We start from the raw sequence: 23,703 nt of genomic DNA on the forward strand, positions 1-23,703 counted from the left end.
ACTTCTTCCTAATCCGGATAGGTCATCTTTCAATCCAGAGGGATGAGGATGGGTAATAAGAGCAGATTAATGCTTCAGTCTTTTAGCCTGTGATGTCACATGAAGTTTGAAGGATGTAGGTGAGCAGTGGGCCAATCACAGGTCGGTGGATTCAGGGGAGTAGTCATGACCCCATCCCCGTGGTGCTCTGTTGAAGTTGGGACGTTTACACATGCGGTCCAGGGTCGTACCAGGGAGGTGCTGTGAGTCCAACAGCTCGAACCCCATCACTGGGATCACCCTCTTACTCTGTTGCTGTGGGCCTCCAAAAGGTGTGGCCGCTCTGAGAGAAAGAGGGATGAATGTGTTGTAAGTGTTTGAGTATATTTGAGGAAGGGAATGACTCGGTATATCCAACCTTACATAACCTCAAATACATTCGCTGGGTACCAGATCTTTCTCACTCAACAGTCAGATCTAAAGTGGAGGCTTTTAGATAGCTATGTGATGCCCAGTCATCCACACAGCTCTCCAATGACCCTGCCTGGCCCGGACAGCTCTCTAATGACCCTGCCTGGCCTGGACAGCTCTCTAATGACCCTGCCTGGTCTGGACAGCTCTCTAATGACCCTGCCTGGCCTGGACAGCTCTCTAATGACCCTGCCTGGTCTGGACAGCTCTCTAATGACCCTGCCTGGCCTGGACAGCTCTCTAATGACCCTGCCTGGTCTGGACAGCTCTCTAATGACCCTGCCTGGCCTGGACAGCTCTCTAATGACACTGCCTGGCCCGGACAGCTCTCTAATGACCCTGCCTGGCCTGGACAGCTCTCTAATGACCCTGCCTGGTCTGGACAGCTCTCTAATGACCCTGCCTGGCCTGGACAGCTCTCCAATCACCCTGCCTGGCCCGGACAGCTCTCTAATGACCCTGCCTGGCCTGGGCAGCTCTCCAATGACCCTGCCTGGCCCGGACAGCTCTCTAATGACCCTGCCTGGCCCGGACAGCTCTCTAATGACCCTGCCTGGCCCGGACAGCTCTCTAATGACCCTGCCTGGCCTGGACAGCTCTCTAATGACCCTGCCTGGCCTGGACAGCTCTCTAATGACCCTGCCTGGCCTGGACAGCTCTCTAATGACGCTGCCTGGCCTGGACAGCTCTCTAATGACCCTGTCTGGCCTGGACAGCTCTCTAATGACCCTGCCTGGCCTGGACTAGTGACATTTTAGGTCTGAAATAATTCAGGAATCATTTGACTATAGATGGAGCGCTCTTCTTCCCAGTTGGCCCACACTGTTTGTGTGACTCAGACTTACTTTAGATTATACTCAATTAAACCCACATACCTCGTTAATTAAAGGAGTAAACCAATCCATCCAAGTGTGCTTCAGTTACTGAATGACTGGCACCACATGAGTGGCAGTGCACTAATGAAGTGTGACGTTTAGCCTTTATTCTGGGAGTTGCCTCACACTGCGTGTGCCAGGGTAAGAGGAGCCCCTTCGTGCACCATCGGTCTTTAAGGGGCTGCCTCTTCCCCTTCTTTCTGGAGCCTGCTTTAAAATAGCCAAATGCCGGACAGTCACAGTCCAAGGAGGTGCGAGCCAGAGACGGGATTACTTTTCAAAGGGAGTGGAAACATGGACGGGCGCCGAGAGAAGCTAATTCGAGATAATTGTGTTATTAATTTGATAGCATGCTTCGGTCATCTGCGGCTTTATTTGAAGATGGGGGTTTGAAGATTGGTTGTCTTTCCAAAGAAAACAATGCATAATATTGTCCTGCCTTTGAAGTGTGAAGTCGTCAGAGGTCCTAGTTGTTGTCAGGGTTACATCTCAAGTTAGCGGGCCGGGTCTCTACGTTTGATCTGGCTGCACCTTTTCTTGTTACATCTCTAGTTGGCGGGCTGTAGTGTGGCCCCTGTGGGTTAGTGAGGTGGTGAGACTGACCTGTTGAAGCACCTGTAGTTGGCCAGCTGTAGTGTGGCCCCCTGTGGGAGCTGGGTGCTGAGAGTCAACAGGAGCTTGTCACTGTCACCCAGGGCTTCCCTCCAGGGGGAACAGTAGGACCTGGTTGTCAGGTTGAACTTCTCACGGGGGATCTCCTTCAGGGGGCTCCCGTAGCCTGAGGTCAAAGGTCAGACAAGACTCAGACTGTCCCTGAAAGCACTTAGGGCTTAAACATCTACATAAACGTGTCTGATCTAAAGTCGGTCCTAGCTACAATAACAAGTGTTAAACTTGGTATCAATCCAGCACAATAAACAAGCTGGATGTCAAAGATTAACCCAGTGTTAGGTCAGGTCATGGTTACCCTGACTAACCTAGTGTCAGGTCATGGTTACCCTGACTAACCCAGTGTCAGGTCAGGTCATGGTTACCCTGACTAACCTAGTGTCAGGTCAGGTCATGGTTACCCTGACTAACCTAGTGTCAGGTCAGGTCATGGTTACCCTGACTAACATAGTGTCAGGTCAGGACATGTTTAACCTGACTAACCTAGTGTCAGGTCAGGTCATGGTTACCCTGACTAACCTAGTGTCAGGTCAGGTCATGGTTACCCTGACTAACATAGTGTCAGGTCAGGACATGTTTAACCTGACTAAACTAGTGTCAGGTCAGGTCATGGTTACCCTGACTAACCTAGTGTCAGGACATGTTTAACCTGACTAACCTAGTGTCAGGTCAGGTCATGGTTACCCTGACTAACCTAGTGTCAGGTCAGGACATGTTTAACCTGACTAACCTAGTGTCAGGTCAGGTCATGATTACCCTGACTAACCTAGTGTCAGGTCAGGTCATGGTTACCCTGACTAACCTAGTGTCAGGTCAGGACATGTTTAACCTGACTAACCTAGTGTCAGGTCAGGACATGTTTAACCTGACTAACCTAGTGTCAGGTCAGGTCATGGTTACCCTGACTAACCTAGTGTCAGGTCAGGACATGGTTACCCTGACTAACCTAGTGTCAGGTCAGGTCATGGTTACCCTGACTAACCTAGTGTCAGGACATGGTTACCCTGACTAACCTAGTGTCAGGACATGGTTACCCTGACTAACCTAGTGTCAGGTCATGGTTACCCTGACTAACCTAGTGTCAGGACACGTTTAACCTGACTAACCTAGTGTCAGGTCAGGACATGGTTACCCTGACTAACCTAGTGTCAGGTCATGGTTACCCTGACTAACCTAGTGTCAGGTCATGGTTACCCTGACTAACCTGGTGTCAGGACATGTTTAACCTGACTAACCTAGTGTCAGGTCAGGACATGGTTACCCTGACTAACCTAGTGTCAGGTCATGGTTACCCTGACTAACCTAGTGTCAGGACATGGTTACTGTGACTAACCTAGTGTCAGGACATGGTTACATTGACTAACCTAGTGTCAGGACATTGTTACTCTGACTAACCTAGTGTCAAGTCAGGACATGATTACCCTGACTAACCTAGTGTCAGGTCAGGACATGGTTACCCTGACTAACCTTGTGTCGGGACATGGTTACCCTGTCTAACCTAGTGTCAGGTCAGGACATTGTTACCATGACTAACCTAGTGTCAGGTCATGGTTACCCTGACTAACCTAGTGTCAGGACATGGTTACCCTGACAAACCTAGTGTCAGGACATGGTTACCCTGACTAACCTAGTGTCAGGACATGCTTACCCTGACTAACCTAGTGTCAGGTCAGGACATGCTTACCCTGAAAACCTAGTGTCAGGTCATGGTTACCCTGGCTAACCTAGTGTCAGGACATGGTTACTGTGACTAACCTGGTGTCAGGACATGTTTAACCTGACTAACCTAGTGTCAGGTCAGGACATGGTTACCCTGACTAACCTAGTGTCAGATCATGGTTACCCTGACTAACCTAGTGTCAAGACATGGTTACTGTGACTAACCTAGTGTCAGGACATGGTTACCTTGACTAACCTAGTGTCAGGACATGGTTACCTTGACTAACCTAGTGTCAGGTCAGGTCATGGTTACCCTGACTAACCTAGTGTCAAGTCAGGACATGATTACCCTGACTAACCTAGTGTCAGGTCAGGACATGGTTACCCTGACTAACCTAGTGTCAGGTCATGGTTACCCTGACTAACTTAGTGTCAGGTCAGGACATGGTTACCCTGACTAACCTAGTGTCAGGACATGGTTACCCTGACTAACCTAGTGTCAGGACATGGTTCCCCTGACTAACCTGGTATCAGGTCAGGACATGGTTCCCTTGACTAATCTGGTATCAGGTCAGGACATGGTTACCCTGACTAACCTAGTGTCAGGTCAGGACATGGTTACTCTGACTAACCTATTGTCAGGTCATGGTTACCCTGACTAACCTAGTGTCAGGACATGGTTACCCTGACTAACCTAGTGTCAGGACATGGTTACCCTGACTAACCTAGTGTCAGGACATAGTTACCCTGACTAACCTAGTGTCAGGTCATGGTTACCCTGACTAACCTAGTGTCAGGTCAGGAAATGGTTACCCTGACTAACCTAGTGTCAGGTCATGGTTACCCTGACTAATCTAGTGTCAGGACTTGGTTACTCTGACTAACCTAGTGTCAGGACATGGTTACTCTGACTAACCTAGTGTCAGGACATGGTTACCCTGACTAACCTAGTGTCAGGTCATGGTTACCCTGACTAACCTAGTGTCAAGACATGGTTACTGTGACTAACCTAGTGTCAGGACATGGTTACCTTGACTAACCTAGTGTCAGGACATTGTTACTCTGACTAACCTAGTGTCAGGTCAGGACATGATTACCCTGACTAACCTAGTGTCAGGTCAGGACATGATTACCCTGACTAACCTAGTGTCAGGTCAGGACATGGTTACCCTGACTAACCTAGTGTCGGGACATGGTTACCCTGTCTAACCTAGTGTCAGGTCAGGACATGGTTACCGTGACTAACCTAGTGTCAGGTCATGGTTACCCTGACTAACCTAGTGTCAGGACATGTTTACCCTGACTAACCTAGTGTCAGGACATGCTTACCCTGACTAACCTGGTGTCAGGACATGGTTCCCCTGACTAACCTGGTGTCACGTCAGGACATGGTTACCCTGTTAGTCAGGGTAACCATGACCTGACCTGACACTAGGTTAGTCAGGGTAACCATGTCCTGACCTGACACTAAGTTAGTCAGGGTAACCATGACCTGACCTGACACTAGGTTAGTCAGGTTAAACATGTCCTGACCTGACACCAGGTTAGTCAAGGGAACCATGTGCTGACACCAGGTTAGTCAGGGTAAGCATGTCCTGACACTAGGTTAGTCAGGGTAACCATGACCTGACACTAGGTTAGTCACGGTAACCATGTCCTGACCTGACACTAGGTTAGACAGGGTAACCATGTCCCGACACTAGGTTAGTCAGGGTAACCATGTCCTGACCTGACACTAGGTTAGTCAGGGTAATCATGTCCTGACTTGACACTAGGTTAGTTAGAGTAACAATGTCCTGACACTAGGTTAGTCAAGGTAACCATGTCCTGACCTGACACCAGGTTAGTCAGGGTAACCATGTCCTGACCTGACACTAGGTTAGTCAGGGGATCCATGTCCTGACACTAGGTTAGTCAGGGTAAACATGTTCTGACACTAGGTTAGTCAGGGTAACCATGTCCTGACCTGACACTAGGTTTTTCAGGGTAACCATGTCCTGACACTAGGTTAGTCAGAGTAACCATGTCCTGAACCTAGGTTAGTCAGAGTAACCAAGTCCTGACACTAGATTAGTCAGGGTAACCATGACCTGACACTAGGTTAGTCAGGGTAACCATTTCCTGACCTGACACTAGGTTAGTCAGGGTAACCATGACCTGACACTAGGTTAGTCAGGGTAACTATGTCCTGACACTAGGTTAGTCAGGGTAACCATGTCCTGACACTAGGTTAGTCAGGGTAACCATGTCCTGACACTAGGTTAGTCAGGGTAACCATGACCTGACAATAGGTTAGTCAGAGTAACCATGTCCTGACCTGACACTAGGTTAGTCAGTCAGGACATGGTTACCCTGACTAACCTAGTGTCAGGACATGGTTTCCCTGACTAACCTAGTGTCAGGTCATGGTTACCCTGACTAACCTAGTGTCAGGACACGTTTAACCTGACTAACCTAGTGTCAGGTCAGGACATGGTTACCCTGACTAACCTAGTGTCAGGTCATGGTTACCCTGACTAACCTAGTGTCAGGTCATGGTTACCCTGACTAACCTGGTGTCAGGACATGTTTAACCTGACTAACCTAGTGTCAGGTCAGGACATGGTTACCCTGACTAACCTAGTGTCAGGTCATGGTTACCCTGACTAACCTAGTGTCAGGACATGGTTACTGTGACTAACCTAGTGTCAGGACATGGTTACCTTGACTAACCTAGTGTCAGGACATTGTTACTCTGACTAACCTAGTGTCAAGTCAGGACATGATTACCCTGACTAACCTAGTGTCAGGTCAGGACATGGTTACCCTGACTAACCTAGTGTCGGGACATGGTTACCCTGTCTAACCTAGTGTCAGGTCAGGACATGGTTACCGTGACTAACCTAGTGTCAGGTCATGGTTACCCTGACTAACCTAGTGTCAGGACATGGTTACCCTGACAAACCTAGTGTCAGGACATGGTTACCCTGACTAACCTAGTGTCAGGTCAGGACATGGTTACCCTGACTAACCTAGTGTCAGGTCAGGACATGGTTACCCTGACTAACCTAGTGTCAGGTCATGGTTACCCTGGCTAACCTAGTGTCAGGTCAGGACATGGTTACCCTGACTAACCTAGTGTCAGGTCATGGTTACCCTGGCTAACCTAGTGTCAGGTCAGGACATGGTTACCCTGACTAACCTAGTGTCAGGTCATGGTTACCCTGACTAACCTAGTGTCAGGACATGGTTACTGTGACTAACCTAGTGTCAGGACATGGTTACCTTGACTAACCTAGTGTCAGGACATTGTTACTCTGACTAACCTAGTGTCAAGTCAGGACATGATTACCCTGACTAACCTAGTGTCAGGTCAGGACATGGTTACCCTGACTAACCTAGCGTCGGGACATGGTTACCCTGTCTAACATAGTGTCAGGTCAGGACATGGTTACCGTGACTAACCTAGTGTCAGGTCATGGTTACCCTGACTAACCTAGTGTCAGGACATGGTTACCCTGACTAACCTAGTGTCAGGACATGCTTACCCTGACTAACCTGGTGTCAGGACATGGTTCCCCTGACTAACCTGGTGTCAGGTCAGGACATGGTTCCCCTGACTAACCTAGTGTCAGGTCAGGACATGGTTACTCTGACTAACCTATTGTCAGGTCATGGTTACCCTGACTAACCTAGTGTCAGGACATGGTTACCCTGACTAACCTAGTGTCAGGACATAGTTACCCTGACTAACCTAGTGTCAGGTCATGGTTACCCTGACTAACCTAGTGTCAGGTCAGGAAATGGTTACCCTGACTAACCTAGTGTCAGGTCATGGTTACCCTGACTAATCTAGTGTCAGGACTTGGTTACTCTGACTAACCTAGTGTCAGGACATGGTTACCCTGACAAACCTAGTGTCAGGTCAGAACATGGTTACCCTGACTAACCTAGTGTCAGAACATGGTTACCCTGACTAACCTAGTGTCAGGACATGGATCCCCTGACTAACCTAGTGTCAGGTCAGGACATGGTTACCCTGACTAACCTGGTGTCAGGTCAGGACATGGTTACCCTGACTAACCTAGTGTCAGGTCATGGTTACCCGGAATAACCTAGTGTCAGGTCAGGACATGGTTACCCTGACTAACCTAGTGTCAGGTCAGGACATGGTTACCCTGACTAACCTAGTGTCAGGTCAGGACATGATTACCCTGACTAACCTAGTGTCCGGTCAGGACATGGTTACTCTGACTAACCTAGTGTCAGGACATGGTTACTGTGACTAACCTAGTGTCAGGACATGGTTACTCTGACTAACCTAGTGTCAGGTCAGGACATGATTAACCTGACTAACCTAGTGTCCGGTCAGGACATGGTTACTCTGACTAACCTAGTGTCAGGACATGGTTACTGTGACTAACCTAGTGTCAGGTCAGGACATGGTTACCCTGCCTAACCTAGTGTCAGGTCAGGACATGGTTATCCTGACAAACCTAGTGTCAGGTCAGGACATGGTTACCCTGACTAACCTAGTGTCAGTACTTGTTTAACCTGACTAACCTAGTGTCAGGTCAGGACATTGTTACCCTGACTAAACTAGTGTCAGGTCAGGACATGGTTACTCTGACTAACCTAGTGTCAGGACAAGGTTACCCTGACTAACCTAGTGTCAGGTCAGGACATGGTTACTCTGACTAACCTAGTGTCAGGACATGGTTACCCTGACTAACCTAGTGTCAGGTCATGGTTACCCTGACTAACCTAGTGTCAGGTCATGACATGGTTACTCTGACAAACCTAGTGTCAGGACAGGACAAGGTTACTCTGACTAACCTAGTGTCAGGACATGGTTACCCTGACTAACCTAGTGTCAGGTCATGGTTACCCTGACTAACCTAGTGTCAGGTCAGGACATGGTTACCCTGACTAACCTAGTGTCAGGACATGTTTACACTGAATAACCTAGTGTCAGGACATCTTTACCCTGAATAACCTGGTGTCAGGTCTGGACATGATTACCCTGACTAACCTAGTGTCAGGACATGGTTACCCTGACTAACCTAGTGTCAGGACATGTTTACCCTGAATAACCTAGTGTCAGATCAGGACATGGTTACCCTGACTAACCTAGTGTCTGGTCATGGTTACCCTGACTAACCTAGTGTCAGGACATGGTTACCCTGACTAACCTAGTGTCAGGTCAGGACATGGGTACCCTGACTAACCTAGTGTCAGGTCAGGACATGGTTACTCTGACTAACCTACTATCAGGACAGGACATGGTTACTCTGACTAACCTGTGTTAGGACAGGACATGGTTACTCTGACTAACCTAGTGTCAGGGCATGGTTACCCTGACTAACCTGGTGTCAGGACATGGTTACCCTGACTAACCTAGTGTCAGAACATGGTTACCCTGACTAACCTAGTGTCAGGACATTGTTACCCTGACTAACCTACTTTCAGGTCAGGACATGGTTACTCTGACTAACCTAGTGTCAGGTCATGGTTACCCTGACTAACCTAGTGTCAGGACATGGTTACTCTAAATAACCTAGTGTCCGGACAGGACATGGTTACCCTGACTAACCTAGTGTCAGGACATGGTTACCCTGACTAACCTAGTGTCAGGACATGTTTACCCTGACTAACCTAGTGTCAGGTAGGACATGGTTACCCTGACTAACCTAGTGGCAGGTCAGGACATGGTTACCCTGACTAACCTAGTGTCAGGTCATGGTTACCCTGACTAACCTAGTATCAGGACATGTTTACCCTGACTAACCTAGTGTCAGGTCAGGACATGGTTACTCTGACTAACCTAGTGTCAGGACATGGTTACCCTGACTAACCTAGTGTCAGGACATGGTTACCCTGACTAACCTAGTGTCAGGTCAGGACATGGTTACTCTGACTAACCTAGTGTCAGGACATGGTTACCGTGACTAACCTAGTGTCAGGACATGGTTACTCTGACTAACCTAGTGTCAGGTCAGGACATGGTTATCCTGACAAACCTAGTGTCAGGTCAGGACATGGTTACCCTGACTAACCTAGTGTCAGGTCAGGACATGGTTACCCTGACTAACCTAGTGTCAGAACATGGTTACCCTGACTAACCTAGTGTCAGGACATGGATCCCCTGACTAACCTAGTGTCAGGTCAGGACATGGTTACCCTGACTAACCTGGTGTCAGGTCAGGACATAGTTACCCTGACTAACCTAGTGTCAGGTCATGGTTACCCGGAATAACCTAGTGTCAGGTCAGGACATGGTTACCCTGACTAACCTAGTGTCAGGTCAGGACATGGTTACCCTGACTAACCTAGTGTCAGGTCAGGACATGATTACCCTGACTAACCTAGTGTCCGGTCAGGACATGGTTACTCTGACTAACCTAGTGTCAGGACAGGACAAGGTTACTCTGACTAACCTAGTGTCAGGACATGGTTACCCTGACTAACCTATAGTCAGTACATGGTTACCCTGACTAACCTAGTGTCAGGAAATGTTTACCCTGAATAACCTAGTGTCAGATCAGGACATGGTTACCCTGACTAACCTAGTGTCAGATCATGGTTACCCTGACTAACCCAGTGTCAGGACATGGTTACCCTGACTAACCTAGTGTCAGGTCAGGACATGGTTACCCTGACTAACCTAGTGTCAGGTCAGGACATGGTTACTCTGACTAACCTAGTATCAGGACATGGTTACCCTGACTAACCTAGTGTCAGGTCAGGACATGGTTACTCTGACTAACCTAGTGTTAGGACAGGACATGGTTACTCTGACTAACCTAGTGTCAGGGCATGGTTACCCTGACTAACCTGGTGTCAGGTCAGGACATGGTTACCCTGACTAACCTAGTGTCAGAACATGGTTACCCTGACTAACCTAGTGTCAGGACATTGTTACCCTGACTAACCTAGTGTCAGATCAGGACATGGTTACTCTGACTAACCTAGTATCAGGACAGGACATGGTTACCCTGACTAACCTAGTGTCAGGTCATGGTTACCCTGACTAACCTAGTGTCAGGTCAGGACTTGGTTACTCTGACTAACCTAGTGTCAGGACATGGTTACCCTGACTAACCTAGTGTCAGGTCAGGTCATGGTCACCCTGACTAACCTAGTTTCAGGACATGGTTACCCTGACTAACCTAGTGTCAGGACATGGTTACCCTGACTAACCTAGTGTCAGAACATGGTTACTCTGACTAACCTAGTGTCAGGACATTGTTACCCTGACTAACCTAGTGTCAGATCAGGACATGGTTACTCTGACTAACCTAGTATCAGGACAGGACATGGTTACCCTGACTAACCTAGTGTCAGGTCATGGTTACCCTGACTAGCCTAGTGTCAGGTCAGGACTTGGTTACTCTGACTAACCTAGTGTCAGGACATGGTTACCCTGACTAACCTAGTGTCAGGACATGGTTACCCTGACTAACATAGTGTCAGGTCAGGTCATGGTCACCCTGACTAACCTAGTGTCAGGACATGGTTACCCTGACTAACCTAGTGTCAGGTCAGGTCATGGTCACCCTGACTAACCTAGTGTCAGGACATGGTTACCCTGACTAACCTAGTGTCAGGACATGGTTACCCTGACTAACCTAGTGTCAGGACATGGTTACCCTGACTAACCTAGTGTCAGGTCATGGTTACCCTGACTAACCTAGTGTCAGGTCAGGTCATGGTCACCCTGACTAACCTAGTGTCAGGACATGGTTACCCTGACTAACCTAGTGTCAGGACATGGTTACCCTGACTAACCTAGTGTCAGAACATGGTTACTCTGACTAACCTAGTGTCAGGTCAGGACATGATTACCCTGACTAACCTAGTGTCAGGTCAGGACATGGTTACCCTGACTAACCTAGTGTCAGGTCAGGACATGGTTACCCTGACTAACCTAGTGTTAGGACAGGACATGGTTACTCTGACTAACCTAGTGTCAGGGCATGGTTACCCTGACTAACCTGGTGTCAGGTCAGGACATGGTTACCCTGACTAACCTAGTGTCAGGACATTGTTACCCTGACTAACCTAGTGTCAGATCAGGACATGGTTACTCTGACTAACCTAGTATCAGGACAGGACATGGTTACCCTGACTAACCTAGTGTCAGGTCATGGTTACCCTGACTAACCTAGTGTCAGGTCAGGACTTGGTTACTCTGACTAATCTAGTGTCAGGTCAGGACATGGTTTCCCTGACTAACCTAGTGTCAGGACAGGACATGGTTACTCTGACTAACCTAGTGTCAGGAAATTGTTACCCTGACTAACCTAGTGTCAGATCAGGACATGGTTACTCTGACTAACCTAGTATCAGGACAGGACATGGTTACCCTGACTAACCTAGTGTCAGGTCATGGTTACCCTGACTAACCTAGTGTCAGGTCAGGACTTGGTTACTCTGACTAACCTAGTGTCAGGACATGGTTACCCTGACTAACCTAGTGTCAGGACATGGTTACCCTGACTAACATAGTGTCAGGTCAGGTCATGGTCACCCTGACTAACCTAGTGTCAGGACATGGTTACCCTGACTAACCTAGTGTCAGGTCAGGTCATGGTCACCCTGACTAACCTAGTGTCAGGACATGGTTACCCTGACTAACCTAGTGTCAGGACATGGTTACCCTGACTAACCTAGTGTCAGGACATGGTTACCCTGACTAACCTAGTGTCAGGTCATGGTTACCCTGACTAACCTAGTGTCAGGTCAGGTCATGGTCACCCTGACTAACCTAGTGTCAGGACATGGTTACCCTGACTAACCTAGTGTCAGGACATGGTTACCCTGACTAACCTAGTGTCAGAACATGGTTACTCTGACTAACCTAGTGTCAGGTCAGGACATGATTACCCTGACTAACCTAGTGTCAGGTCAGGACATGGTTACCCTGACTAACCTAGTGTCAGGTCAGGACATGGTTACCCTGACTAACCTAGTGTTAGGACAGGACATGGTTACTCTGACTAACCTAGTGTCAGGACATTGTTACCCTGACTAACCTAGTGTTAGGACAGGACATGGTTACTCTGACTAACCTAGTGTCAGGTCAGGACATGATTACCCTGACTAACCTAGTGTCAGGTCAGGACATGGTTACCCTGACTAACCTAGTGTCAGGTCAGGACATGGTTACCCTGACTAACCTAGTGTCAGGTCAGGACATGGTTACCCTGACTAACCTAGTGTTAGGACAGGACATGGTTACCTTGACTAACCTAGTGTCAGATCAGGACATGGTTACTCTGACTAACCTAGTATCAGGACAGGACATGGTTACCCTGACTAACCTAGTGTCAGGTCAGGACATGGTTACCCTGACTAACCTAGTGTCAGAACATGGTTACCCTGACTAACCTAGTGTCAGGACATTGTTACCCTGACTAACCTGGTGTCAGGACATGGTTACCCTGACTAACCTAGTGTCAGAACATGGTTACCCTGACTAACCTAGTGTCAGGACATGGTTACCCTGACTAACCTGGTGTCAGGTCAGGACATGGTTACCCTGACTAACCTAGTGTCAGAACATGGTTACCCTGACTAACCTAGTGTCAGGACATTGTTACCCTGACTAACCTAGTGTCAGATCAGGACATGGTTACTCTGACTAACCTAGTATCAGGACAGGACATGGTTACCCTGACTAACCTAGTGTCAGGTCATGGTTACCCTGACTAACCTAGTGTCAGGTCAGGACTTGGTTACTCTGACTAATCTAGTGTCAGGTCAGGACATGGTTTCCCTGACTAACCTAGTGTCAGGACAGGACATGGTTACTCTGACTAACCTAGTTTTAGGACATGGTTACTCTGTCTAACCTAGTGTTAGGACAGGACATGGTTACTCTGACTAACCTAGTGTCAGGACATGGTTACCCTGACTAACCTAGTGTCAGGTCAGGACATGGTTACCCTGACTAACCTAGTGTCAGGGCATGGTTTCCCTGACTAACCTGGTGTCAGGTCAGGACATGGTTACCCTGACTAATCTAGTGTCAGGACATGGTTACCCTGACTAACCTAGTGTCAGGACATGGTTACCCTGACTAACCTAGTGTCAGGTCAGGACATGGTTACTCTGACTAACCTAGTGTCAGGTCAGGACATGATTACCCTGACTAACCTAGTGTCAGGTCAGGACATGGTTACCCTGACTAACCTAGTGTCAGGACATGGTTACCCTGACTAACCTAGTGTCAGGACATGGTTACCCTGACTAACCTAGTGTCAGGTCAGTACATGGTTACCCTGACAAACCTAGTGTCAGAACATGGTTACCCTGACTAAGCTAGTGTCAGGTCAGGACATGGTTACCCTGACTAACCTGGTGTCAGGACATGGTTACCCTGACTAACCTAGTGTCAGGACAGGACATGGTTACCCTGACTAACCTAGTGTCAGGTCAGGTCATGGTTACCCTGACTAACCTAGTGTCAGGTCAGGACATGGTTACCCTGACTAACCTAGTGTCAGGACAGGACATGGTTACCCTGACTAACCTAGTGTCAGGTCAGTACATGGTTACCCTGATGCACTGAACACTAGCAGCCAGAATGTTATCAGATATTCTCAAATACTGCTTTATAAACAAACTTTCAATCAAAAGAGTTGCCTCACATTGTCCTTCCTGCATAGTCCTATAGCAGTTGTTCTGATATACCCACATGGGTGGTAAAACGGAAATTTAAAAGGATATTTCACCCCGAAGTCAACGTTTATAATTTCTGTAACTCAAAAGTCATCTGAAGTGAAACTGACCCCATATTCCAACCTCTGAATTAGGGGTGACCTAGTTCTGTTTACTAATCCTTCCTCTCACCCTCTGAATTATGGGTGACCTATTTCTGTTTTCTAATCCCCCCTGTCAACCTCTGAATTAGAGGTGACCTAGTTCTGTTTACTAATCCTTCCTCTTAACCTCTGAATTAGGGGTGACCTAGTTCTGTTTACTAATCCTTCCTCTCAACCTCTGAATTAGGGGTGACCTAGTTCTGTTTACAAATCCTTCCTCTTAACCTCTGAATTAGGGGTGACCTAGTTCTGTTTACTAATCCTTCCTCTCATTTACATTTACATTTAAGTCATTTAGCAGACGCTCTTATACAGAGCGACTTACAAATTGGACCTCTCTCTCAACCTCTGAATTAGGGGTGACCTAGTTCTGTTTTCTAATCCCCCCTGTCAACTTCTGAGTTAGTGGTGACCTAGTCCTGTTTACTAATCCCCCCTGTCAACCTCTGAATTAGAGGTGACCTAGTCCTTTTAATTTATCCCTCCTGTCAACCTCTGAATTAGAGATGACCTAGTCCTATTAGCTAATCCTTCCTGTCAATATCTTAATTAGAGGTGACCTAGTCCTGTTAACTAATCCCTCCTGTCAACCTCTGAATTAGAGGTGACCTAGTCCTATTAGCTAATCCTTCCTGTCAATATCTTAATTAGAGGTGACCTAGTCCTGTTTACTAATCCCCCTGTCAACCTCTGAATTAGAGGTGACCTAGTTCTGTTTACTAATTAATCAGTTTTGTCAACCTCTGAATTAGAGGTGACCTAGTCCTGTTTACTAATTAATCAGTTTTGTCAATCTCTGAATTAGAGAAGACCTAGTGCTGTTTACTAATCCCCCCTGTTAATCTCTGAATTAGAGGTGACCTAGTCCTGGTAACTAATTAATCGCTCTTGTCAATCTCTGATTTAGAGGTGACCTAGTCCTGTTTACTAATCCCCCCTGTCAACCTCTGCCAACCGCTCCCCTCCAGTGTTGCCAGCTACCTGGGGCGATGGCATTGGGGCTGCCCTTCTTGGCAACAGTTTTCTGTAGGGTGGTGATCAGGCTGTGTTTGCCAGGCATCATATATGCCTGGTTCTCCTTCCCCCCCTGGGGCTCTTCTACTGTCTGGGAAGGCATGGGCTCTGGAAGGCCCTGGACAGGGACACAATCATTTTCTGTGTTAGCGCCATGTCAACTCTGTATCTCTACTATTTCCTGTTGTGTACATTGTGTGAAAGCTGTACATGGATGGCAGGTGTAACACTGTTCAGTCTACTTGCTCTTATTGGTCTATGCCTAGCAGCTGACCTACTAAATGCATTGTCATGGGAATGTTTGTCCATCGGTCATTTGACCAATGTTTCTTATTTGTTCCAATAACCTTGTCCAAGTTGTCATCCTCAAAGGAACCGTGAGCGGGGACAAGCCAAGGTGTCCCTGCCTCATCAAACACAGCTGAGTCATAAATCCAACAGGCTAACAAGCTGCTATACCGCACGTCAGGGAGACAGGTCTGCGGGTCTAACAGGCTAACAAGCTGCTATACTGCATGTCAGGAAGACAGGTCTAACAGGCTAACAAGCTGCTATACTGCACGTCAGGGAGACAGGTCTGTGGGTCTAACAGGCTAACAAGCTGCTATACTGCATGTCAGGAAGACAGGTCTTACAGGCTAACAAGCTGCTATACTGCATGTCAGGAAGACAGGTCTAACAGGCTAACAAGCTGCTGTACTGTACGTCAGGGAGACAGGTCTAACAGGCTAACAAGCTGCTGTACTGTACGTCAGGGAGACAGGTCTGTGGGTCTAACAGGCTAACAAGCTGCTATACTGCATGTCAGGAAGACAGGTCTAACAGGCTAACGAGCTGCTATACTGCACGTCAGGGAGACAGGTCTGTGGGTCTAACAGGCTAAAAAGCGGCTATACTGCATGTCAGGAAGACAGGTCTGGGGTCTAACAGGCTAACAAGCTGCTATATTGCACATGAGGCAGACAGGTCTAACAGGCTAGCAAGCTGCTGTACTGTACGTCAGGGAGACAGGTCTGCGGGTCTATCAGGATATCTCACTGGACATGTCTCTACCACAGGAAGTTGGTGGCACCTTAATTAGGGGGGGGGACTGGCTTGTGGTAATGGTTTGAGCGGAGTAGGTGGAATGGCATCAAATACATCAAACACATGGTTTAATGCCATTCCATTGGCTCCGTTCCAGCCATTATTATGAGCCCTTCTTCCCTCAGCAGCATCCACTGGTCTACAGTATGGCCTTGTTGTTTTTCTATAGAAATAGAATGTCTTTGAACATTGATTGAACATTCTGTTCTGCATTGAAATGGCATGGCATCTAGCGGAGAGATGCAGGGCTGTGTGTGTGTGTATGTGTGTGTGTTCTTACATTGCTGTATAAGTTGTTGACTTGGTTCTCCAGAGTGAACCTCTCCACCCTCTTCAGTCTCTCCTGGAACATGCGGGAGCCACGGTTGGACTGAAGGTTCAACTCTTCCATCATCACATCCTTGGGTATACTGATCTTCTTCCCTAAGTTCAGACCTCCTGGTACACACACAAAAGCACAGAATAAAGAGTATTATATATGACTTTCACTAGGTCTCAAAGTGCTTTCCATTGTATGGTAACTCATCCCATTTGCCTCTAAATAATTAATCAGGGGAAGACATGAACTGACAGACACAAACAGACAGATGCTTACAGAGACCAAGACACTGACAGCGACACAGACTCGGATCTGAGAATAGAATCTGATTTATCCGTTTGACTGGTACAATGGCACCTCCACCTGCTGGCCCGTGTCAGTCAGAGAAACCCAGTGGATGACGCAACAGAGAGAGAGAACCCGGCTTCCCCCAGCAACAAGGGTTGCCTCAGGACTCATGCTCCCTGTAGTGTTCTGTATGTGGGATATTAAGGTCTATTCTTACTCTCAGCTCCAAACAATTCATTGGATCAACTGACCCGACCAAAATCATAACTTCAACTATCATATCATCACTAATCCACAAGCCTAGTGTTGAGTTTACTACTATGGCCAAATGTATCACAGTACTACTCTATTGCAACTTTGGAAAACCCCTGAGAGTAGAAGGGTGTGTAATGTTTGTTGTGGTGCAGTGTTCGGTATATAAATAGGATGTTTGGAAGAAGCAGCTCGTATAGGAACTCTGTCTCTCCCTCTCTTTCCTCTCACTCTCTCAGTAAAGGGTTATGTGAATTCCTGCCTTATGCCAGGTGCGTTGTCGACAGGAGTTGCCTTTTGACGGGCCTGTATAAAACCCACCAGCCGGGGGTCGATCACATTATGCTGAGTCCGATGGGTCTGATGCCAACGCCTGTAACTGGCTAAGACCATCGGAAAACCAACAGACCCAGGCGGAATGCCCCTTGTGGAATGTTCTGAGACTTCTAACTCCAGAGTTCTACAGTATACTTCTTGAGTTCAGGGGTTTACTCCCCCACATGCTCTTAGCTGAGGAGAATGCTTTGATGCTTTACTACACTACCGATGAAGACCAGACCTGTGATGACAGAGTCAATCCAGCCTATATTAATCTATACTTACAAGTGTGAGTAATAACATGTCAAAATATGTAGCTAAGTGAGTAATCATTTCTTAACATATATCTAAGTTAGTGTTAAAACGTGTGATTAATTTCCATTCTACAGTATATCCTATGCCTGTGTGTCTGAACGGTTTGCTACTGGTGTCAAAACTAATGTCCCACCTCTGGAATTCAATCAAATGTATTCAATTCCATCTCTAGGCTGACAGACATTCAAACTCCTCTGTTCTCATAGCTTATTTCCCTCTCGGGAGGTCAATGAAGTATATTCAGTTGAATGTCCCATAGAATTAAATAGAATAGTAATTTAATATACAGTGGGGTCCCAAATTATTGACACCCTTGATAAAGGTGAGTAATAATGACTGTATAAAATACATTTTTCAAATATTGAGCTACATTGTATGCTGAAAAAAAAGGGAATTATATTATTTTATGCTAATATAATTGCTCAAAGACAGAGATTTAGTGTTACAAGAAATACAAAATTAATCTCAAAACGGTATGGGTCAAAATTATTGCCACCCCTAAAGTTTTTATGAATAAAGTAGTCAAAAGTCTAGCATTTGGTCCCATATTCCTAGCATGCAATGACTACACACTTGTTGGATGCATAACGTCCCCTGTTATTGGTAATGGAGAGAGGTTAGCATGTCTTGGGGGTATGATATTTGACCCTATGTAACTTTGTCACTCTTCATCATGTTCATTTTTATCAAGGGGTCAATCATTTTGGACCCCACTGTATCTCTAAGTTCTTACCTCGCCCGGCCTCTGAACACAAAGCCTTGGACTGCTGCATCCTCTGCTTGGCCAGGTCATCATAAGCTGATTGCATTATCTTCCTCTGGTGGGGGACAGGTGGTGATGTGGATGGATTAAGAGAGGTTGGGAACTGGTTTAGAAACCCACTTGCTCAAATTCACCATTTAAATATTTTACAAGATCAGTAGGCTACTGTAGAATAGGCAACAGTTTGTCCCTCAAACACAAAAACATGCACATCCACATGAATGAATCATAGTATCATTTTAACAGATAAAAAAGAACAATCTGTCATGTATGTAAACATGAATAGAACTCATTAATATGTTGTTTGAGCGTAATATATTCTCTCCATCTTATTTAGAAAGTCCCTTGGAGATGAGCTTGTTTTCTGGGATCCTGATCTCTGAACATCACATTGAGATGAGCTTGTTTTCTGGGATCCTGATCTCTGAACATCACATTGAGATGAGCTTGTTTTCTGGGATCCTGATCTCTGAACATCACATTGAGATGAGCTTGTTTTCTGGGATCCTGATCTCTGAACATCACATTGAGATGAGCTTGTTTTCTGGGATCCTGATCTCTGAACATCACATTGAGATGAGCTTGTTTTCTGGGATCCTGATCTCTGAACATCACATTGAGATGAGCTTGTTTTCTGGGATCCTGATCTCTGAACATCACATTGAGATGAGCTTGTTTTCTGGGATCCTGATCTCTGAACATCACATTGAGATGAGCTTGTTTTCTGGGATCCTGATCTCTGAACATCACATTGAGATGAGCTTGTTTTCTGGGATCCTGATCTCTGAACATCACATTGAGATGAGCTTGTTTTCTGGGATCCTGATCTCTGAACATCACATTGAGATGAGCTTGTTTTCTGGGATCCTGATCTCTGAACATCACATTGAGATGAGCTTGTTTTCTGGGATCCTGATCTCTGAACATCACATTGAGATGAGTGTTCCAGACATAACCCCACGCCTGCTCCCCCCCAGCTTGGCTGCTAGATAGATAACCAATGAGATGTCTGAACACAGAGTAGTAACACCTGGTATGTAAATCTTCACCCCACAATGTGCTGGCCAACAGCCAAGTTGGAGTAAAACCTTGTAGGATTCATAGCTCAACAGCAGATCCTGCTGGCTGTGATTCAGTCTTACCTGTCTCGCCTGTCTCCTCTCACAGGTTCAGCAGTAGAGGTGATGTGATATGAGGTGAGTATATCGCTGTGTGGTTTATCCTCCTGAATCCGGGATGCTTCCCTATCCCACTCTGATGCTTCTGATCTGCGAGGCAACAGTTTGTATACCAGAGATCCCTCGGTGCTTACCTCACTGGGTTATTTTAGCAGATGTGAGGGGTGAGAGAGCCAGGGGGCGAGGGGGCTGGATGGGAGGGGGGTGTAAGTAGATGGGGTTATAGGGGGATGAGAGGGGGGAGTAGGGGGTAAGGTTAAGGATCTACATCTCTGCCCTCTTATGTCCATGATAATAAAAATCTGATCCCCTCTGTGTGTGTGTGTGTGTGTGTGTGTGTGTGTGTGTGTGTGTGTGTGTGTGTGTGTGTGTGTGTGTGTGTGTGTGTGTGTGTGTGTGTGTGTGTGTGTGTGTTTGTTTGTTTGTGTGTGTGCTGAGAGAACAGCTGCTGACTCTGTGCAGACAGTGACACTGAGCCCTCAGAGACAGAGACCAAACATTCAGCTGCTCCTTGACATGACAAACAGATAGATACACACACACACACAAAACCACACACAATCTTGTACAGCTAACCTTGTGGGGACACTATTCAGTCCCATTCAAAATCCTATTTTCCCTAACCCTTAATCCTAACCCATACTCTTACACTAACCTTAACCCTAACCTTAATCCAAAAACCTAACCCTAAACCTAACCCTAAAACTAATCGTAGCTCCTCTCCCTAACCCTTAACATAATTCTAACCCTAACACTAATTCTAAGCTTAACCCTAAACTCCCTTGAAATAGCATTTGACCTTGTGGGGACTAACAAAATGTCCCCAGTTGATCAAATTTTTGTTTGTTAACTATTCTTGTGGGGACTTCTGGACCCCACAAGAATAGTTAAACATGTCGACACACACACACATAACACACATGCAGGATGACGTCAGTAAGATGCCCACCTGTGGTTCACAGTAATAGACGGCAGAATCTGTGAAGTGTCAGTCAAAGTAATGAGATCATTGGGGTGGAAAGGCCATAGGCAGGTCAAGGGTTAAAGGTCAAAGTGCCTGGCAGAATTCTATTTTAACAACTGTGCGATTTGCCCTGACACACAGAAGACCGTTGATGCATTGTAGAGCTTGTGCTTCCATATTGATTTACTTACAAGTAGTGTTTTTCCACTCACTGCTGTCAGCAATAAGTGCTCAGACATTCATTTCATTTTCTCTAGCGTAGCTGATCACCACCACTTGAGGTGATCGTCAAATAATTACATATTGTTTTCATGTAAACCTTTTTACTCATCATTTTTTAATATCTACTTTTCTAAAACCGTAACCAATGTAATCCAAAGGTTGTTTTCAGACATTGATTAATGGCAGAGTTCTTCTCTGATATGGATGTTTTCTCCATAACAGGCATGAGATTGCTTATGGATTGTCTCACCATTAGAAAGGCTCTACAGTCCCCTCTCTGTCCTGACAGAAAACAGCCCAGTCATCCTGACTCATAGTGCCCAGACAGAATTTGACAACTACATAAACTATTGAAAATAGCCCAAATAAATCATATAGTAAAACCATGTAATTACACTGTATCTGCTAATTTAGCACCACTGAATGTAAAATGTGACACCTTTGGATTAGTGACACCTTTGAAACTGATTGTCTAGAGGATCTGTCGATGAAACAGTGGCTGCAAGGAGGAAAGGAAGGAAAGAGGAAGTCTTCACAAGGTAGTGCTATAGACAACAACAGATCATTAGACAGTGCCCGAGGAAAGTGTTTGTAAATGCAGTGTAAAGTCATACAGAGCAACGTCACATTGCTTTTAGACCTTGGTAACAAGGATTCAAAAAGGATTTGATTTTGAACAACTCATCAATCAAATGGACCAAACTGTATAAGGAACCCAGTCTTTGAGCTTGGGTTAACCTTCATTTAATCTTCTGTTGCAGGTGCATGTCAGAGGACTGTTGGCCTATTGAAACTCTCCCTCCTGGACTATGTTTCTCTGAGCTGGTTCTTTTCCTGAGTGTCTCTGGGTACTGCAGACTAAAGAAGGGGTGAACAATGTATTGCCTGCCGTGCGAGTCCCAACATGAATTCATCAAGGAGTCGAATGGAGATGACGTGTGGAAACTGGTCAGCGAGAGGGCCGATGTCAGGTTACACTCCTTCGTCACCCACCAGGTAGCGTTAGACATTTTGTTCCCAATATAAAACTGTTATGAATTCATGTTCCAAGGGATCCTGATATGTCATTGGCCATTTAGAAATGTTGAGCATTCCGTCTGTAGTTCTGTTTCTAACCTGATCCCTATAGATTGCCATGAGTAGAAACATCTCTCTGCTGGGCTTCATAGGGAAGTTCGGTTACGACAGGATCCTCAAGGTGGGTCCAGCGCTGAAACTGAAACTGTCCAAAACATGTATTTTTAATTGATGGTTTGATTGTTTTTCAGAATAATATCTCTGTATTGTGTCTGTGATGGGTGGTTGTGTTCTGTTCTGTTGAGAAGGGTTTTAGATATCTCTGTATTAAGTCTGTGATGGGTGGTTGTGTTCTGTTCTGTTGAGAAGGGTTTTAGATATCTCTGTATTAAGTCTGTGATGGGTGGTTGTGTTCTGTTCTGTTGAGAAGGGTTTTAGATATCTCTGTATTGTGTCTGTGATGACTGGTTGTGTTCTGTTGTGTTGAGAAGGGTTTTAGATATCTCTGTATTGTGTCTGTGATGAGTGGTTGTGTTCTGTTGAGAAGGGTTTTAGATATCTCAGTATTGTGTCTGTGATGAGTGGTTGTGTTCTGTTGTGTCTGGTACAGTAATGGTGCAGGGTCTCCTCATGCAGTTCCAGCAGGACTTTTATGGGATCAAAGAGAGAGCACAGCAGGAAAAGCTCTGTCTCAGTGACGACTCCCCCATCCTGAGTGACTCTGATCACACCTCTTCAAACTGTCCTGCAGACAAGGATAGTCACCTCCCCAGCGCTGAACACACCCAGGTCCCACAACTGCACTACTCCTCCATCATTGAGAGGGATGCACTGAAGGACAAGGTCAGAAAGCTGCGGTGTGACAGAGAGCAGGACACTCCCCCAGACAAGCCAGCAGAACAGCCCACCTCAGACCCATACCACAACCTCAACACCACAACCTCAACACCACAATGGGACAGACAACACAGGACCCACCAACCCAACAGACACCACCAACCTCCTACCAGCCCCCCAGTCAGCTCCCCCGATATCCCTCTTGACAACCCCCCCCCCACATCCACTGATTACACACAAAAGCGAGAGATTGTGCTCCTCATTGACTCAAATGGCAAATTACGTTCAAGAGGGTACCCTTTTTCCCCGAACACAAACTGGCTAAACTCTGGTGCCCAAACACTAGGCATGCCCTGGAGCTGTTGTCAGAGGACAGACTAGGGTCCCCCAGCCACATCATAATTCACACGGGCACAAATGACCTGAGGGCCCAGCAGGTAAGAGTGACAACAGCACTCAAGGGAGTGATTGAAAAAGCTTCTTCCACTATCCCCAACGCACAAGTGGTGAATCCACCCTGCTACCACGAAAATACTTTCACCCTTCCACCATACAGCGGGTGAATCCAGGCATTTTGCGAGACTGTGCCTCAAAACCTAATATATATACCTGGCCACTACTCCACTCTGGACTTGAACAGCCTTTTACGACCAGGTCCACATCTACATGGCA

At 46.6% G+C, this 23,703-nt stretch overlaps 1 protein-coding gene across 1 annotated transcript; it reads right to left on the reverse strand.

Moving 5' to 3' along the window:
- Nucleotides 1–2: 2 nt before the first annotated feature.
- Nucleotides 3–18,859, reverse strand: LOC120062114 (myozenin-2-like). Its single transcript, XM_039011924.1, has 5 exons — nt 18,784–18,859; nt 16,803–16,996; nt 15,440–15,545; nt 1,929–2,103; nt 3–322 (listed from the first exon to the last, which is right to left on the reverse strand). Exons 1-5 carry the CDS (start codon nt 18,857–18,859, stop codon nt 136–138), a joined length of 738 nt encoding a protein of 245 aa, XP_038867852.1. The 3' UTR covers nt 3–135.
- Between the last annotated feature and the right edge of the window lie 4,844 nt (nt 18,860–23,703).

This window comes from Salvelinus namaycush, chromosome 17, assembly GCF_016432855.1.
Source record: "Salvelinus namaycush isolate Seneca chromosome 17, SaNama_1.0, whole genome shotgun sequence".
NCBI classification, from domain to species: Eukaryota; Metazoa; Chordata; class Actinopteri; order Salmoniformes; family Salmonidae; genus Salvelinus; species Salvelinus namaycush.

What these genes read in the sequence shown, in the direction of transcription:
- LOC120062114 (XM_039011924.1), bottom strand. Translation starts at nt 18,859, where the DNA reads ATGCAATCAGCTTATGATGACCTGGCCAAGCAGAGGATGCAGCAGTCC. An exon ending in CCCCAATGCCATCGCCCCAG is followed by an intron (nt 2,104 to 15,439) that starts GTAGCTGGCAAC and finishes CTTTGACCTCAG; the next exon opens with GCTACGGGAGCCCCCTGAAG. An exon ending in AACTACAGGTGCTTCAACAG is followed by an intron (nt 323 to 1,928) that starts GTCAGTCTCACC and finishes TCTTTCTCTCAG; the next exon opens with AGCGGCCACACCTTTTGGAG.